Source organism: Chionomys nivalis, chromosome 19 (assembly GCF_950005125.1).
Source record: "Chionomys nivalis chromosome 19, mChiNiv1.1, whole genome shotgun sequence".
In the NCBI taxonomy this organism is placed as follows: Eukaryota; Metazoa; Chordata; class Mammalia; order Rodentia; family Cricetidae; genus Chionomys; species Chionomys nivalis.
In genome coordinates, this window is record NC_080104.1 from 5,516,281 (window position 1) to 5,529,858 (window position 13,578).

A 13,578-nucleotide genomic window follows, 5' to 3' on the forward strand; every position below is an offset into this window, starting at 1 on the left:
AATGAAACATAAGAGAGAAAGGCATTTTTTAAAAGTCTGAAGTGAGAAAGGCCATGGCATCTCACAGCTATCGGGGAGGTAACTGTCTATTAGCCCTGGGCACCCAGCGAAGACAACACTGTACATTATGGTTCTAATTGTGGATTTCCGTTGTTAGGGGCTGAAATGGGAGGCAATTGGGAGACAGTTCAGCGTTTTCAAGTCCTTGAAGCTCCTCTCTTTTCCAGAAAACTTACTTTATGGCATTATTTTTCCTGTCATCTGGCAGTTGCCATCACATTACAGATGCAATCACCTGTGACAGTGTGACGTCCTTAACTTAAGCAATCTGATCTCAGGGCAATAACTAATGTTGAATGACCGCACTGTTGATCACCTTGATCATAAAAGGAGTCACGGTGCCCAGCTTGGATGCCCAGCCTGAAAAGCTTTGAATCAATTTGGCTAATGAAAAATGACAGCCATGTTCAAAATGTTTTGTAGGTGAAAACAGCGACTCTCGCCACTGAGAGGAATGGGAAACCAGAGAACAATACTATGAACATCAATGCCTCCATTTATGACGAGATTCAGCAGGAAATGAAGCGTGCTAAAGTGTCCCAAGCACTCTTTGCAAAGGTTGCTGCCACAAAAAGCCAGGTCAGTACCACTATCAGGCATTAGTGTTGATCTGCCATGCCTGTGCCACAGTCTACGAAAGACGTCTGTATTCAGTGTGGGCTGGCATGTCCAGGAGGTTGTGACCTCCAGGACTGTGTAGAGAACTCTGTTGAGCAGCAGTGTTGGGGTGGCGGTGGTGGGGCCCCAGCAGCTGCTCCTAGACCTAGGGTTTCTCAGGGGGCTCTGAGGTGGTTGATAGTTGTGCAGAAGTGGACTGACATGGGTGCAGCTTACTAGGCTGCTTCATAAGAGAACATGTGCATTATTGTTGTCTCATTATTCCTCAGATCCCCTCAGTTTTAGTCTAAAAGAATCATCCAGCTTCCTTTGCGCTAGTCTACCTACCGTGGTGCAGGAGCTTTTAAAACAACCACGTACATTCGTGCATAGTAGTGATTTCCGTTTTTCTGTAGTTGTACAGAAGACAGATTGAACTACACTACACTCAGAAAACTTGGCCAACTCTGATGACTTCATAGAGTTAAACTGGAAGTCCCAGACCTCCTCAAAGCAAATTTAAAAGCAATAGCTAGATCATAGAGCCCATTACCAGATCTCTTGTTTAAATCAGACTCTGCTATGTTGGTAACTGTTTACTAGAGTCCCCTTTAGAATAGACTCACAGTTGTCTGTGAGCCGTTTACCAGAGCCATGAATAGGTTTCAGAAGCTTAGAATACAAGATTCTCTTCCCTTTCACAAAAGGACTTGGTAACACTGTGGTAGGACACAAAGGCTTGGGCAAGATTTTAGTAACTTGAAATATTTTTTTTTAATATTTATTTATTGTGTGTACATTATTCTGTCTGTGTGTGTGTCTGCAGGCCAGAAGAGGGCACCAAACCTCATTACAGATGGTTGTGAGCCACCATGTGGTTGCTGGGAATTGAACTCATGACCTTTGGAAGAGTAGGCAATGCTCTTAACCTCTGAGCCATCTCTCCAGCCCAGATTAAATTTTTATCAGTAACTTGAAATATCACACAGTTCTCTTTTCATAATCGTTAGATGACCTTTTATTTACCATCCTGACGATGTTGATTTGTGATAGAATACACAATCCTGGGAGTACTCACAACAAGAAATTTATAGCATAATATTTTTTGGCTTTTCCTAAACTTTTACTTGGTCTGCATTAATAATGGTTCTTAATTGAGGTTTTACTTCAGAAACATGTTGCTCCTGTTTAAGTTGTAGGCCGGATGAATACTTAAGGGATATCTTGGAAATGTTATATAAAAATGATTAAACTCAAGCTGTGGACTGTAAAAAATTATAGCTTTATAGGCCGCATGCCTGCCTTACCCTTCAATCACTGTCAAAGTGATAATTTCTACAATAATATGTTTCTTTTATTGTGAGATTCTAAACATCAAGTACTGTTTAAACATTAAACGGAGTTGTTTATGTTAGCGCTGTACCCAGCGTGTCACGCATCAGGCCACCGTCATCTCTCGTGGAATGTAAAATTCTGTCATGAATCATGGCTTGCATATCGGAAATTACTGTAATTTTGATTGGAAATTACAGGGCTCTTGAAATGTTTCTAATTATGATAGAATGTTAGAACTGCTTCAAACCTGTGTGTTCCTTCAGATGTCTTCATTTACATGCCAAGACTACGCTTTACGGAGAAATGTCCTGTCTCACTCCACCCCACCCACCCTGCACATTCTTGTTTTGACTACTTAGTCTAATTATGATGAGGATCTCTTATTTAAATACATATTATTTTGCCTTTCTTTCTGATCCTGCATCCCCCACCCTACCCTGGCCTGTCCAATTACATAATAAACTGTCTTCCTACAAAGGCCAAGCACTTTCTCCGAATCTCCAAAATGGAGGAGCTAGATGCACATTATTATAGTCAGGTCAGCCATGAAACAAAACAAACAAAAATTAATATTAAAGCTTTTCCGTGCTTCTCATGTTCTTTGTCACCTGTCATTTACCTGCATGTGCTAGCTCCACCCCTCCCAGTTGCCTTTGCTAAGTGCCTGCCACCTGTGGCTTGACTCCTGGTTAAGTGACAGTAGAGATTCCCATGTTTGGGCTGAGTTGCTGATTTAGGAACCGCTTGGGCTCCTTGAGTCTGTTTGGTGTGCTATGGTGTTTTTAAGCGTCTTAATCATTGTTGCCTCAAGTGTACATTTCCGCAATGGCGGTGAACAGCTTCTAAGTGTCTCCCGTCTTGCAGTGTCTCAAGAATACCCCAGACTTCCACTCTTCCTATCAGTGGCTGAAGAAACTTCAGGGAGCCAGGTAGAGGCTGCAGTCAAGGGACCATGTGACTCTCTTCCCTTGAATGGGTATTCTGGTCACTAATGTCTTCTACTTCCAACAACATTTTGTAATTCTTCTTGGTTACTCAGTTTAGATGTTACACTGCCCTCTTTGTGAAGACACTTGCAGAATGCAGGGGCTCCTTAGGAATGGAAGTCCGGAGACTGTCTGTGTCATAACAGGACATCTGGCCAACAAGGGCGGCTGCTGAATTTAGGCTTTGTTCTTCTGCTCTCAAAGGAAACAGAAAAGCTAATGCAGAGTCTTCAACACTGACCTTTACATGGTGAACTTTGTAACTTCTGAGATAATTGTTTACTTCTCATCAGGGCACTTCAGAAGGAAATACTGTTTCTCCAGGTGGGGTGTGTATGAAATGTAATGTGTTCATTTAAGCCTTTACTTTACAGATGCACAAGCGGATAGCATTTCTAATGGGCTCAGTAAGAGATTCAGTCCTTTCCATGCGGAAGAGTGACTTGTTTATCCTATACTTATGTATTTGGAATACCTTCCATTCTGAAAGGAGAGCATGCTCTCCAGTGCCGAGTGCACGGAGCGCTTTGTCTACAAAGAGCCTCCCTGTGTTGATTCTGCCTTTTAGCCAGGACTACTCTTTGATGAGTAATAGAAATGAGATTGTTTTAACCCGAAAAGAAATGTCTAAATGAAATATGCAGGTGAGCACTGAAGGTAGGCTACTTTTGTGCTCGGTTAGAAAAACTGCTACTACATACTCAAAAGATGATGTTCCCTGAACCTGATGCAAATGGCTACAGGAACGCACTTTTTCTTTTCGGGATGTTCAGATAAGCAGCAGTTTTTCCAGGTGAGTCAAATTGGAATTTTATCAAACATTTACTCTGATAACCCTCAAATTATTATGGAAGCAGGATTTGCTAATTTTACTGTTTAAAAAAAAATAGCTGATTTGGATAATAACCATTACCGTGTCAAGGCTCGGCTGCTGCTCGTTGGCTTCGGTGTTTCCATGTGGGAGATGGAAGTGGAGTTTCTCCTTAATAGTGGCAGATGTTAGACTCTAATTTTATTCCACAGAAACCCCAGGAGAGCTCTGAGACTTCAGGTGTGTGTCCAGCGAGGGGACGTAACAGCGCCAAAGGCCTTGCCTTGTCCATGTAATTTTTACATTGATTTTGTGTTTGTGGAGTGGAGCCTGCAGACCCAGCTGCATGGGCAGAGTCAGGGGCTTCTGCTGTCTCCATCCTCGCCAGGAAATGGTTCCTCCTGTTTATTTCACAGCTCAGGGTATTCCTAGGTGCGGCAGGGAGCTATGCAGTTACATCAGACCAGACACGCTTGCAGCGTGATCTTCTTCAAACTCCACAGGGAGAGGACTGGCCACCATGATTTGAGCTTGATTAATAAGTAGAATTTATTTTTATTTTTTAAATACACAAAAAGAGGATTTTAATTTAAAAATACTATGACTTGTAGAGTGGACCAGATAATTTAGAGACACTTTTGTTTCTTCTTCTAACAATTTCAGACACTTTTGTCTGTGAAATGTAGGCCTGTAGTATGAATGAGAGGGACTTGGGTCTTCTGTATTCCTTGGGTTTCAAAAAAAAAAAAAAAAAAAAACCATCACTCTGTCTTGTAGTTGAGATGTCTAATACAATCAAACTGTCACAAATCAGGAGGGCTAGAACTAGGGCTAAAAATGTAGTGTGTAAAAGAATTTATAGTAGCAGAGCTAGAAATAAACTAGGGAAGCTGTTACACTGTATCCTAGCATGTTAGGGAAGCCACCTTCGATGTTTCTATGTTGTTCAGGCGGAGCTGCTCTGGGTGGAGGCTGGGTACTAATTCATTCTTTCAGAATGTTCCCGTCACAGACTTTGCCAAGGCACGATTTTACCTATGCAGATTCTTATTTAAGGCACTCGGAGCCCCGCAAGCATGCGAGCCACAGTTTCTCTTATTTCTGGGGCCACATCTCTCAGGAGCAGTCGGCGAGATCCCTGTGCTGTGTCATCCGAGCCCATCTCTTAGATGTGCGGAGGGTCCTTGGTGGGAAGTATTCCTTTCCAGCTGGGTAGAGCCACACCCTGGTCATGGGCAGCTCAGGTTTCTTGGGGTCTGCTTGTCTGAAGGAAGAAGGGCAAGAGAAGGATTGATGAGAACCAAGGAGGAAGAGGCACAGGGCATACCTAACCCTGCAGCTCCCATCTCACTCCAGCTAGGTCAAGTTTAGCATGTGCTTGACAAAGCCCCTGTCCTAGATTCTTGACTGGAAAGGAGTGGTTGGTTCATTGGTCTCCTCTTGAGAGTGTTGTTGGCAACAACTGCTGGAAATGTCATGGGTGTTAGTACTGAGAATACATTTGTTATACTTTTCCAGAACAGTGATCTGTCTGTCCGGTTCTAGTTGAATACTAAACCAGCCTATTGGAATCGATGCTTTACGTACCTACCACCCTTGTCAGCATGGCAGTCATCACATATGCCAGGCAATGTTTTTCAGGACTGGTTAAATTTGTGGCTCTGAATAAAGTTAGCTTTCTGTGCTCTGAAACAAGCACATGCTTTGCTAAGCATAAGTCTTGTTCTTCCAGGTCCAGCCTTATTTTTTTTTTTTTTTTTGGTTTTTCGAGACAGGGTTTCTCTGTGGTTCTGGAGCCTGTCCTGGAACTAGCTCTTGTAGACCAGGCTGGTCTCGAACTCACAGAGATCCGCCTGCCTCTGCCTCCCAAGTGCTGGGATTAAAGGCGTGCGCCACCACCGCCCGGCTAGGTCCAGCATTATTAAGAAAAGTGTGTGCTTGCCCATTTTTTGGCTAGAACATTATATAAAGGGATATCTGACCACTTAAGAACAGTTCCTGCGGAAGTCAAGCAAAAGACCTTTGGCTCTCTTGTTAGTATTTTCAAATGATTTAAAAATCTCACTTTTTGTCTTCTGAAGTTGATTAACTGAAAGTCATAAATATATTACTTTCTTTTGCAACAAGCATAGTAGGTTTAATGATTACAAATACAGTCACGATTCATTAAGCGCAGTTTCCCCACTTGTAGAAACTTTGGGTATAATTCAGAGAAGAGGACTTCTGTGACTACTGGGGCAGCTCTGGAAAGAGGGTCTTTGAGGGGAAGTGAGAACGGCCACTGTGTGTGGCCATGCAACAGTGGTTTATCCCATTACAAAGCTTGAATATTTTTAGAATCTTCTCTAGCCACAGGCCACCTTTTATCCTAAAATGGTAGCAGATGCCACAAAGTGTGGTCGGAGAACCTGGGGGGGAGGGGGGTCCTGACTCAGAAGCTCTTTGGTATTTGGGCATCAGTCAGGTCAGCTCCTCAAGATGGACACTATCAACAAAAGCGAGGGAAAGTTAGCTCAGGACGAGCATTCTTCTGCAAACCTGATGTCATCCAGTTAAACTGCACACAGTGTAATACGGGTGTGATGTTTTCAGTGAGCGACCCGAAGGAAAGGTGAGCTTTTTCTCGGGGTCTCAGTCATCTTTTATGTTTTACATAAAGAATGTAGGTTTTATTTTAGTGTTAGCTTTTCACCCACATGAGGACTGAAAATAAAGGCCTCATGAAATGCACATGCAATAAAAGTGAGTTTATGCAGAATGACAATAGGGAAAATACGCTTCTGATTTTCCCACCAGCAAAGGTGGGTGGGCAGAGGCCTGGCCAGAGAAGACAGCCCCACCTACTCTCTTGCCTCCGGGGCTTAACAGTTTGTAAAGAACTTGTTCCAAGTATCTTATAGGATTCAATTATTTTGCTTGGTAAAATGACCCAAAATCAGAGATCACCTACTAAAAAGTACTGTCTGTGTTTTAAAGATTGGTAGGACTAGACCTTTCTATAATTGGCTGCTGAATAACTTATAAAATATGAACTCCAAACCATTCATGGAGTTGATTTCTTATTGTCAAATTGATGAAGTTCTTTTTCTCCCTAAGTCTTAATCTGCTTCTATTATAGGTTAATAAAAAAATAATCTATTCTCTTGATTTTTTTTTTTGATTTAAGAATTCCAGCTGCTTTTGTGTTGTTTTCAAGCAGTTCCCTTTTCAAGCAGTACACTTCAGAAATTGGGTTTAAACACACTGTTTCATAAACTGCCAGCCTCCTCGGCCGCCCCAGTGCCTCTGATTCCGTAAATCAGATCATAGGCAGCATGCTGTCCTATAATAAGGTGTCTGATCCTTATTACCAGTTTGTTGATGCACAGACTCCTTCAAATTGACCATCGCAACACATGGTTTCCCTGGAACTGGCTGTGATAATTAGCGTGGTTCTAATGAGACAGAATGTCACTGATCTTGTGCTGAACTGTCGCATATCGACACTACGGATGGGAACTGTCAGAGCCTGCCATCTGTGACAGCGCTTGGCGTGCTCCAGTAGCAAGGTAGAGCGTGCTCAGTAGAGTATTTTCAAACAAATGGCCCTTTTCTTGACGAGGCTTTGCGATCTGTTCAAATGGAGAGAAGGGACAGCCCAACTTTGTCCTACATGAAGCCCATTTTGACATTTACATAGGAATATTGGCTACGTTCAGTGTTACATAAGAGGAATCTTTCGTTTAGCAGGTGACTTTAAGTGACAGTTTTCCCTGTTGCATGTGCTTCTTTATGCTTGTGTATGTATGTATGTGTGTGTGGCCTTTCCCAGTGGCCCCATATTGTCAGCTAATAGTAAAACGCTCACTTTAGACACTTTCCCCTGGTTTTAAAATTGCCTTGTTTAAGGGAGATTTGTTGGGGAACTGAGGATGGGTTTTAGTGATGGAGTGGTCTGAGGTAGCAAAGGGAGAGAGGAAATGGAGAGAATCCGAATGTGGGCAAGAATACACGAGAGGGAACAGAGTGGACAAGACACTGGGTCTGCAGACTCCAGAGAGAAGGAGAGGGAACAGAGTGGACAAGACACTGGGTCTGCAGACTCCAGAGAGAAGGAGGGACGTTTTCCTGGCATCAAAGTCCAGCACTGCTTATCATTCCCAAATATGCTTTGTTGTTCTTTATTTCCTCCTCTCTGGCAGACCACACAGGGCTTGTTCTGAAGAACATTTTCACTAATCTGATCAGGCAGCCAAATACGCCGGGAAAACTGCTTTAATGATCCCACTAATTACCTCAAGTCAATATGAACTGTATTATTAGACTGAGGGAAAATATTCCATTAGGTCTCCCCCTCGGGAGTTCCTCCGCTTTGTGATGTCACCGAAGCCTTCACCCTCTCGCTTGTAATTAATTTTATTTACACACGCAGGCACGCACAAGGTCACACCTGCAGAACCAGCGCTGGCCAGGGAGCTTGTGGTACTCGGGCTTAATCAGATCTGTCATAATTACCATTCTGCATGTTTCTGACACACGCTGTGAAATATTTCAATTTAACTGCCGCTACCAGCACAACCAGATGTAGTGAGAGTGTGGCTGCATTGGAAATATTATTCCGCAGGATAAACTCTCTCCTCCTCCTCTTCTCCCCCTCCCAGCTAATGTGGCACGGAAGCTGATGTACCCTGTAAATCTTGAATGCAGCGCTAGATTGATAACAGGCGATTAGACAGTTTAACCACAAACAGCTTGTTCATTTTTCACAGATGAAAACCACATGTGGTGTAACTAAAATTTCAGCCTTCTTTTTTTCTAAGGGTTGGGGTATGTATGTGTGTAAAATGTCCTTAAATAAAAATAAAATGCAATACAAAGAAGTTAAGTGTTTAGGAAGATGGAGAAGTTACCTAGTTTGTTTTTTTTTTCAGATTATTTATCAAAGCCTTATCAGATTCCAGTTTTACACTTTGACCAAAACTTAAATGGGAAAAAAATGTGCTCTCTAGTGGATCTGGGCACTGTGTTTTCAAATATTTCTTCTTTTGCTCTGTGGGCATGGAATAGTCCTTTGACGTTATGCCTTTTTAAAGAGTTAACCCTTTTTAAATGAAAATTTTGAATGAGTTTCTAAGATTGAGCAAATGTAGTTTTCCAAAAATAGCTTTCATTGTTGTTTTTATAGTTAGTAAGTTGTCACTCTAGCCTTTGTGGTCAGATATCAGACAATTCCCAAACATTACGGGCTCAGCCAGGAAATGTCTTTCCTCGATATTTGTTAACATGCAGTTATTTTGAAATATAGAGTTCGAAAATGGTAGTGTCTGCATTAGAACACCAGAGAGCCCTGCAGGAAGGTGCAGGCAAGCCAGAATTTCCACCAGGTCAGGAGAACCCCTGTAAGTGTAGAAGCTCCATAGAGGTCAGAGCTGAGTGGAGAGGCACTCAGAGAGTAGAAAGAAACCCAAGTAGCACAGACACAACTGTGGTTCCCTTCCAAACGGACAACACACGCCAGATCGGATGCGATCTTCATTCTCCTGCTTGCTGCGATTAGCAGGGTTTCCGCTGGCTCTGGCCCCGTCTGCGAACACTGTCTTTCCCCATCTCTGCATCGCTCCTTCCCTCTGTGAAGTTGTCTTAGATCACTGGAACGATCTTCCATCCTAACCTGGCTGTTGGGTATTTTCTGTTTGCTCTGATGTGTCTCCAGCTCTGAAACCTAACACTTCTTGCTGATCCCCATGTTCTTTTGGCCTGAGTGTCATGCTAAAGGGTAGGTTAGTCACTCATGTAGGGTCTGCCTATGAGGCTTCATTCACAGTTAGTTTGGGCCTTTTCCCTCCTTTGTGTACCCTTCATCTGTCTTTGTAAATTCATTAGTTTTTCTTGTCTTTGGCTCTGCAGTCTGTCCTGTCGTTTCAAAGGTGTTGTTATGGAAGATTGCATTCAGCCTCCATCTTCCATGCACCTACCATCACAACACTGTCCTCCTAAGTCTAGATGTCACTCAGAATCCTTCTTGGCGCAAGAGTTCCTCTTCCAGTCAGTGAATGAACTCAGCCCTGCTGCAGTCTACCTGTAATTTCAGGTCCCCAGAAGACCTAGGTACTGAATCAAAGTTGGGGAGAATGAAACTCGGCCCCTCATCGATACCGTCTGTGATAACCCAGAAGTCTTCACACAACTGCTACACCTCTCACAGTCCCCGGCAGGGTCTCCGTTCAGTGGAACCTTACAGTAGCTCTTTGCAAATAAAAGATCTTACTCCGCTGTGAAATCTCCTCCCCTGTTTCTCACGTTTGCAGACTTGACCAGTGTGCTGAACTCTCTTTGTGCTTAGAACACTTGTTGATACAAAACGGAACCGGAAGGACAGACTCAGAGCTGACAGATGCAGTTAGGAACCAGTAGTGTGCAAGTTTGGGAATATTCAGAATTCTGATTATAAGGGAAGAATAGCTTTTCTCATCGTATTAGGCTACCAGATCCCACTCTTTAAGGAAAATATATTAGTTTATTTTGTGATCTTACTGGGTTCTGTTTGATATAAGAGTAGTTTCCATGTGTGTGTTAACAGGGCACAGATAGCCAGGCAGTGGTAGCATGCGGGAGCAGAGGCAGGCAGATCTGTGAGTTCAAGGCCAGCCTTGGCTGCTCTGCAGAGCGGGTTCCAGAACAGCCAGAACTACACAGAGAAATCCTGTCTCAAAACAAACACTAACAAAAACCAAGCTACAGATTTGGTGGCCGTGACAGTCTTCATGCTGCTCTGACTCAGTCTACCATCCTAAGCCCTGCTGGGGTGCATTGCTTTAGGGCATCAGACCCACATGAGCACCCATCAAGAAATTAGGTTCCCCCAGTGCTCTCTTCACCTTCCTTTGGACTTAACTCCCTCTTTTGATATCATGACAGTGTAGCTCACACTTGGCTTCTAAGCTGAAGGAATTAGAGCACCGTCTCTGATTAACTCTTCTGATGGGGAAAGGGTACGGTATCTACTGGCAGATGCATAGCTGATTGGTGAAACACCTGAAACATGAACTTCATCTTTCAGAGGAAACCTTGAGTCTTGAAGAGCTGTGGCCCAGTTGCCCTATAAATAAATGTGCTGCATGTTTCCAAACAAGTCGTTTCGCATCTGAGGCTCTGAACTTCTTCAGGAAGTTAAACAGCTTGAGGAACATTACGTTTAATGTCCAGTGTAGAACCAGTTCTGTGTATCTGAGACTGAGACAGGCATTCAGTGTGAACGAGACGCTGTTTTAATGGATAATACTGCCCATAGAGGGTTTAACAAGAATAAATCACAGAAACGCTAAGGGGTCAAGTAATGGGAAGGCTTTGTTTTGCAGGTAAGTGCTGTTTTGGTGGCATCTTCATCTGAGACTTGTTAGGGATGAGGGTAAGCCCCCTCCCCCCCTTTATGCAGCAGCTTGTCAGGGTCCATCCGGACAGAGAAGAACAGTTGGACTCAGTTGAAGAATGGGCTTGGCTTCATGGGTGCAGGAACAGTGATTGCCAGAATCAGAGCATCGCGGAAAGTCCAGGATGCTTGAAAAACCACAGGTTTGGGAGAGGCTAGGAAAAGAGAAAACAAATTAAAAAGGAACATGGGAGACAGCTCCTTTAAGAGGAGACTGTGCACCCACATTTGGAGGTGCATGATCTCGAACGTGGAGCATGGGTGCATGCTAAGAAGTGTCCAGCACCAGCAAGAGTGCTCCTTGTCTTGGGTGCAACTTGGCTTCACTGGTGTTTGGTGCTCTAAATGGAATGCAGATTAGGTAAAAATTCAATTACTTTCAGGAAAGTCAGGGAACTAAAGGCTGTATGTAAACTCTAGACCCACAAACAAATGCTCCTAGGAAATCCAGTGTAGTCCACACCAAGCTGTTACTGCCTAAATTGCCTTCTTTCTTCCTGGCTGGCAATTAATTTTTTGTTTCTGTGTTTGGAGATTGGGGGAAGGGTAATAGCCTAATGCAGAATAATTTTATTTTAGTAATTTTGAGTAAAGAAACTAAGTAACTTGGACCCTGGTTAATCATAAAGCCCAAAACCTTATCCATCAAACTGACTTTCCAGCCAGAGTTTGTTTCTGTTGTCGGGTAGACTTTACGCTGGTCATTGTGGATGACGACTGTGTGCTCTGTGGTTTCCTACCCTCTGCCCCACTTCCTCCCCTTTTCTACTGGACTAGTTGTCTGCCCCAGCAATAGTCTCCCTTAATGCTGACCGAGCAAATCCAGTGTCCCCTTTGATAGGCAGCTTCTCCTCCCTAACTACCCTGTCCACCCTGGCATCCATGCCTTTGATCCAGCCCTGTGCTGCCTAACCTGTGTCTATCCTGTTCTCTTCCCTTCTGTGTAAAGCCCTGCTTCCGCACTTCCCCCGGCAGGCCGGCAGTTCTCAAAGGATGCTCCCGAGCCTGGTGTACCCTTAGAGAGTTGCTCAGATTAAGGTATGAAGCTAAGCAGATTAGGATGCGATTTTACATTCGGAGTGTGTAAACTGATTCTCCAGGTTGGTGACATGACCAGGAAAATAGTGTGCTCTGTGTACATTAGTGCAGTTTTCCATTGACGGTTCTTAAGGCATAGACATGTTTTAGTCGTGACCTTCAATCGAACTGAATATGTGAATCTGGTAAAAATTCTCTCCCGTTGGACTGACCTGAGAATTGTTTAGGGAGAACCATATTATCCTTCCTGCCCCCGCCCCCCACACAGACTTATACGTACTCAAAGGTACAGCACTGAAGCCGAGCATCTCAGGGTGTAGTTACTAGGAGTAACTGTTTAACTCTGCTTACTTCTTCAGAAACATGGTCCTTGGGAGTGGGAGGAAGGAATTTTATTTTACAAATTCACAGATAACAAGTTTTTCTAATTCGCTGAATCTGTCTATAGCCACTCCACCCTGAAAGCATCCGATCTCATCTAATTGGCTGAATCCTATCTAGATTAGTTATAAAAATATTTTGAAGTATGTGAGTATATATTTGGTATATGTATGTGTACCAATGTACACTTAAGGTCAGGGGTTCTTAACTTGTATTGAGCTTTTCCTAAGAGGACAGCTAACTTGGATGAGAAGAAGTGTGACCTCTAACTGGACGTTGATGTTTCATTCAGTTATCAGCACCAGCAACAAATCCTGGCAATATTTGTAATACAAATTTACCACCAGCAAAAACCCATCTTCATAGCACATCCTGTCTTGACAGAACTCTGGAAATGTTGTTTTTCTGGCTCATTGCTAGGAATCTGTTGCTCTAGATCGGAGTTTCGTGTGCTAGTTTAAACACACACACACACATACACACACACACACACACACACACACACCTACCTTTTACTAAGTCAGAAATTTTTGATAGATTGGCTTAGTCCAGTCCATTCCCACCGCCCTGTCTAAGTTATCCATAAACCAATTATATATATCAGTATAATTGGTTTTCTTTGTAATCTTGTGTATTTTATTTCAAACATGTAAAAACCTTCCTGTGAAAAGGCTTCCATGAGCTTTACCCAGACTGCCAGAAGGGTCTATGGCACCAAAGAGATGAGATCAGTGATAAATGGAGCAGAGGGAACAATTACATGTTTAACATATTAGCCTAGGAATTTTTGAATTTACCTGGGAAACATTTTCTTCCAATTTGTTTATTGCTTTCTGGTGTGCTTATTTTTCAAGTGCCCATCACTCTAAAGCATAATAAGAGGGGATTGCAATAATTGCAATAGCATCTAAAACAAAGCCCGAAACAGTACCAGCAACCTTGTTTCCAGCGTAGATACCTAG

General features: G+C 43.1%; 1 protein-coding gene across 8 annotated transcripts in view; it reads left to right on the top strand.

The window, feature by feature from the left end:
• Satb1 (SATB homeobox 1) overlaps positions 1-13,578 on the top strand; it is a 91,674-nt gene that overhangs the window by 62,100 nt on the left and 15,996 nt on the right. For all 8 annotated transcript variants that reach the window (XM_057751082.1, XM_057751081.1, XM_057751079.1 and 5 more), the window contains exon 9: positions 484-639. In XM_057751082.1, the coding sequence (XP_057607065.1) occupies positions 484-639 (156 nt within the window). The remainder of the gene's footprint in view (positions 1-483; positions 640-13,578) is intronic.